This window comes from Varroa destructor, unplaced genomic scaffold (assembly GCF_002443255.2).
Source record: "Varroa destructor unplaced genomic scaffold, Vdes_3.0 BEIS01000006.1, whole genome shotgun sequence".
Taxonomy (NCBI): Eukaryota; Metazoa; Arthropoda; class Arachnida; order Mesostigmata; family Varroidae; genus Varroa; species Varroa destructor.
Genome location: NW_019211459.1, coordinates 14972784 through 14978783, shown reverse-complemented (window position 1 = coordinate 14978783; position 6000 = coordinate 14972784). Strand labels below are relative to the sequence as shown.

General features: G+C 44.5%; 1 protein-coding gene across 4 annotated transcripts in view; it reads left to right on the top strand.

Annotated features, from left to right (window-relative positions):
* LOC111252799 (uncharacterized) overlaps positions 1-6000 on the top strand; it is a 94540-nt gene that overhangs the window by 40461 nt on the left and 48079 nt on the right. Inside the window, exon 1 of one of the 4 annotated variants that reach the window (XM_086992366.1) lies at positions 1276-2040. The exons of the other annotated variants lie outside the window; for them this stretch is intronic. Coding sequence (XP_086848492.1) covers positions 2013-2040 — 28 coding nt within the window. The 5' untranslated portion in view covers positions 1276-2012. Of the gene's footprint in view, positions 1-1275; positions 2041-6000 lie in introns of those variants that run through there. 4 annotated transcript variants of the gene reach the window in all.

Genomic DNA, 6000 nt, shown 5'->3' with positions numbered 1-6000 from the left:
TATATACACATATATATAAGGGTTTGCTTCGGGGATGTAGACGCCTTCCCGTGTAATGCAATCGATTATGATAATAGTTATCAGTGTAATAGGAAGTTCTAACTGCAGTTGACCGATACGTCGAATTCTTTATTTTATTCATCAATGGCGCCTCTAGGTAAGGGCTTCGACGACAGTAGCGCGGTTTAACGGGCGCTCGAGCGTCAGCAATAAAAAAAAAACGGCGTAGTTAACGTCACTGCTGCCGCGGATGCCTTTGCCATGCAGTACCATTAGCTTGCCTTGTTTCGGTTTGTCACTATCCTATGCAGGCTGGTGGTCTGCAGCGCAGTGGTTAATGGGTACTGGCTGACACTATTAGTCGATGGTGAAACTGTTTGCGGTAGATGCGCGACAGATAACGGTCGCCGCTAATATTAACTGGCCGGCACGAGGCCGCGTCTTCCGTACCCTCGCCAGGGAAGGGCAAAAAAAAAAAAAGAAGCAAATGTGTGATCCGAACCCAGCGCAATGGACAGCTCACAATCGACGAATTGGGTCTGACCTGGTTGTGACTACAACGGCAACGATCTTGGAACAGCAGGAGCTCTCTCTGCATGGTCCGGCCTAAGCTGCGTAGCGTTGCACATTTTCTAGCAAAACTTAAATTGGCTTTATTGCACGAGCTGTAAACTCCAGGCCACTATATTCTTGTAGTTTACTCGAGCCATTGCTGTGACATTTGCGGTTGGCGAGCTACTAGTAGACGACAATTAACGCAGAAGGCAAAATTAAATTCGTTCCGCAAAATATTGTGCAGTGGTGTACCATTGCGATTGTAACGTATTCGGCACAATTAATCAGGGCTAGAACAATTGGCCTGCCTAAAGTGATGTCCTGAAACACTATTCGTCTAAGTAAGTGTATTATAGGAATGAGTCCAGCGTGCGATATCGACGTCCGGGGTGACAAAAAGTGCATGGTCGAGAAGACGGTTAGGTACAAGTGAGGTCTACTGAGTAGACAGGTGACTGTAGTTGCTCTCATACCGATTGTGCTCCAATTGCAGAAAGTGGATGTTTGTCAAGTCGTAATTATTTGTTAAAGTTTAGCTGCAACCAACTTTCGTTTGAAAGCGTGAGTTTATGCTCGAGGAGTCGCTACCGCATCATCGGCGTGGCTGAAGATAACGCTTGCCCGCGAAATCACTCGGAGGACGTCAAGATAGACCACTTCAATAACGGTACGAATGGATAGAAGGGCGAAGCGAAATTAACGTCTTCCTCTACGTCCTAGGACGATCGGCTTCTAATTAGCATTTTCTTTTATTTTCGCGTTTAGCAGTATCACAGAAAACACACAATAATTAAATCGAGAAACTAACAGACATTAATACGCGCCTTTCAAATAACTAAAGCCTTAATTAATAGAGTTTAACCGCGTACATCACGAAATGCATTAAATTCGATATGCCCCTTCACATTGCTCCGGTAACTTCGGTTATCTCTGCATTTGGTTCAACACAGTCGCTGCTTACGGACAAGTTCTCTTTCACCTATGTTCCTATGTGCGCCTCTTGATGCCGTCATATTCGAGTCTAGTCAGGAATTAACGTTGCAACGGGTTTAACGGGCGAAAATTAAGCGCTTTTTGTGGCATCCAATGTGGACACTCGTAACGCCTTGATGACAGCTCGAAACGACGTTGAAATTAACGTCAGACTCAGGAGATCCGCCTGGAAACGCTTGGGTGTGTGAGAAAAGTCTGAGGGCTTTGCACCGGGCTTAGGACATTGCCATCGGGGACGTTCTTGTTGTTGTGACAACAGCTCTTACCCACTCGTTGGATTGACGTAATTTCGGTGTCCCTGTATAATATACGTAAGCGGAACGCTGACATCATTGCTGCATATCTTCCGGGTATGGCAGTGCCACAACAGCCGGCAGGATCTTGCCCAAGCTACGAAAAACACAGCAAGAATTTGACTTGAAAAAAAGCATCTTTACCCGCTGCTTTATCTGACCGCTGGACAAATGCCTCTCACGCTTAACGCTGGTGACGGTAAGATGGCGCCATTTTATAAACGACAGGGCCGTTTAGCATCCAGATGAGGCTGTCTGATACTACTTCGCAGCGCTCGCGCACGTTGTTTCAAGGCGGCTTATGCTTGCAATCATCTGTCACACATCTAAATATCTACAAATGATTCTAAATGTTCGCTGCTATGAATGTCTTAAATATGTTCTGGCCTGTGTTGAATTTTATGCACTGCTTCAAGAGTTCTGCGATGTTCAGTGGGAGCTAATCGTGGAGCTGTTAGTGAATAGGGTGCCTTAAACTATCGTGACCCTTCTGCCTGGCGCCTAAGGCAGGCAGAATTGTTAGCTACCAGGAATAGATGTATGTTAACGTATCTTAGGTGGGCTCGACAAAAAACTGTGATAGGCGAAACGTTGTTGTCTACATTGTTATGATGATTGTCATATAACCCCAACTGTAGCTCATCGAACAGATATTGCGTATTCTGTTCTCGCGTTCCGTCACGCCGCCATAGTCCGTGGTGTTCGAATTCTCAACCTGATGGGAATTATAAGATTTACTATTTTAAGGGTAAAATGCACATATCTGACGCGTAAGGCGGCACCAACGTTGATGTATTACAATTCGGTCTACTATCTACATTCTCGAATGAGTTCGTGCTGGACCAGATGGCAAAGTCCTTCGTTCAGCGACTCGTCAGTGTTGACGTTTGCCTTTTTCAGCTCCAGTATATTCAAAGGTTAGCTTAGTTAACGTTTTAGTTTCAAACGGTCTAACACCGTCCTGCAGACGGTACCAACTGTCCGTACCGCTTGAGGCAGAATGCAAGGCAAAGCAAAAAGTGGAAAATGAGAGAATAATTCTATAGGGGTAAAATTCAATCCTGAATCGAATCTGGCCAACTGGAGCCCGTATAATCTGGAGATATATATGGGTAATGCAAGTGGCAATCAATCTGGGGCTGATCCAATAGACCCAATTACTGGATATGAGCGCGGGCTATTTGAAAACTTGTAGGTGGGAAAACACAGCGTTTGTGGCTCGTTCAGGGGCATGTTGCGAGACTATTCATGGTTATGATAGCGGTACTGGTAAGAATATTATCGAATTTTCAAGTTGACCCTTGATTATTTCACAGTGGGGTCTTATACTATTGAAGCTGTTAGTCGGACGCGAACCCTAGGTTTATATATTTAATATGTATGTGACTGTAAAAGGTTTTCTAGGTGGGGAGACACCAATATGGCTTAGCGTTGCCTATCGAACTTGAAACGCCTTAAAAGCGTTTCGAGGTATGACGAGAGTAGCGACAAGCTCGAGCAAGCCTTCTTCTGTTTCGCGTGTGCATGTCGTCGGTCTTTCTTAATCATGTCGTTGTTTGCAACAACCAATGTTAGCCAAAGTTAGCCAGCTTCCAACGTGAGATAGTGAATTGTCATATCAGCATACAAGGATGTGCAGTGGCCTGTACACACTACTGCCCAACACGCTAAGATCTACCTAGTATCGTGGTTATATGAGCTGCCGGTACCATGATATCCACCTGCGATCAGTGTATGTGATTACCTGTGGATATCTACTTGTACGCATCTCGGGGTACGGAGTGAAAGCCACTGAATCTATATGATTCAATCGGATGCAAGAAACGATAGAAAACGCAGAAGAATATTCGCAAGCCTCGTAGTTACATACGTATGACACGAGACATGCGCATACACATGTTTAGGTGTCTTGGTGGATCTCGAAGCGCACACAGAGGGGCTAGGTGAGAGAACGTGATGCTACTGACAGGATAGAAACGACTGTCTTTGAGTTTCAAAAGAACGGGGCAGGAAACCATGCAACACCAATGACTAGTGGCATATAGGCAAACGTGAGGACGAGTGTCAATCTGGAATTTTACACCCTATTCAAATCTCTATTTCTAGGAATAGTAACCGGATAAGTAGTATCTAATGTGACAGAAGCAGTCTTGCTGGGCCGGCTTTCACCTTACTCAGGTTCCTCACTCTATTGTATTTGTGCTCCTGCTACTCCAGGGCGGGTGACACACGTTTGGCTGCTAACGATCCCTAACCAGTCTCTCACGCCGAAGGGACGATCACCTCAAATGCATACTATTATGGTAAACTGTAATGGTATTGTATAAACACGTTCTGCAGTGATTCAAGGTGATACAATGGTGAACCTTACAAGGTGCTGATGGACAGGTTTTCCTACCAACGCTAAAACTGTTATCTTTATGTAACTCTTCGACGCCTAGGTTGCGTTGGGTGGTACGCGCTTCTATCATCCTCGTTTCCCTTCCATTCTTTTTTGAACCTAAACCCGAATCTCCACACGTAAATGTGCGATTAGTGTCTGGACGTCCTTGGAGTATATGAAAAATGTAGCATGAAAAAACCCCTAAAAAAAAGCAACGAAAGTAACAGTGAAGCCCAGATTGCCAAAAGCAAAGAGGTGTCTTATTTTTTCGGTCTTTGTGAAGCAGCATCATACCGGAGTGGCGTCGGGGTATCCGTCGCTACCAGCAAATTGATGGGAGTCAGTTAGGAATCACTATGTGAAATGGCGAATATACGAAGAGTTTGCCCTCGGTGCCATCCGTTTCCTATTGATGTTCTTTTATTGATATCAGTTGCGACACAGAAGTTCTTAAATATTCATGAAATAGGGACTGGTCTATAAAAATAAGAGGCATGCGCGAATTTCGATCAGAGAAAGATACCGAAACATATCGCGCTTAGAATTATATATCTTCCAGCCCTATCAATTAGAGTTTGAGTAAAAATCATCGATGCAACAACAACCAAAAGTAAATTAAGGTAGATTTTAAATTCGCAACCGTAAGCTTTGTTTCATTAATCTACTATTGTTGTTGGTTCAACAAAAGTGATGGTTGCACTCAGCCATTTTTTGTTGCCATCTGTCTGTCACGCATTGATTTTCTATAGTTAATGTCCACTACGAATCTACGGAATGTGAAGCACAGCAATCACGTACCAAACACGTTAAAAAAATTGTTTTTGTGCAGAGCACGTTTTTGTGCTCTATATAACAAAAGTATACACATATTTTATACCTCTACCCCATATTTCAAATGTCGTACTCTATCACGTACATTTGAATACAGTCAACAATTATAAAACCTAGGCAAATTCCTTATTAGGCATACTTCAGTCCACACCAGACATACATTGCGTCCTGTGCCCCTCGAAGCACAGGCCAGTACTATGTTCGTTTTTGGAGTCCTGCAACTTGGACTGTGTACGCTTGACGTATAAATATATTAACGTTCATGGCCTACATTTCCGCCTCATTTGTTCTGTTTCACCCACATCTGGCATTGCTGTCACTTCTACCATCCCCACCATTAACAGTCGTTTTTACTCAACAAACGCTTCGTCTGGTTGGGTGGATTTTCGGGAAAGTGCGTCGCCTACTTTGGATTTTTCTGGAGACGCTCTGGTAAACGCTAGTAGACAGGATTATTTAATGAGAGCGAAACCCGTGCAGGAGAGTTAAGCCGTGACGATCGAGCAGGTCTGGTGCCTACTCGACACTGGGATGCCTCCTAACCGCAAGTAGCTTTCCCAACTTGTCATCAGCTTGTTACCGTTTTCGAGGCAATAACAGTCGCGAGGAACGCTGTTGGACTGATTAAACTGCTTTCTCACTTCTCTAGCCGTTTATGCCCGGGGGAGCAGTAACAGCGGCATGAGCGACTACTACCTTTCTCCTCATCCATTTTTTTCTCTACTCAGAGGAATCATTGCCGCTACCCCAGAACGTGAACCCACCTACCTGAATAGCCCGGGCAAGTTGCTTACTCAATTACCATCTCACATTCACTTTCTCTTACCTTCGTCATTTCCGCCTCCCATGCCTCTTCGTTCCCTATATCTGCCCAGTTTCAATCCTCGTCCCGATATGCTCCGCCGCTGATTTTTCCGCTTCTTATTTCCGTAATTCAGTGTCAAT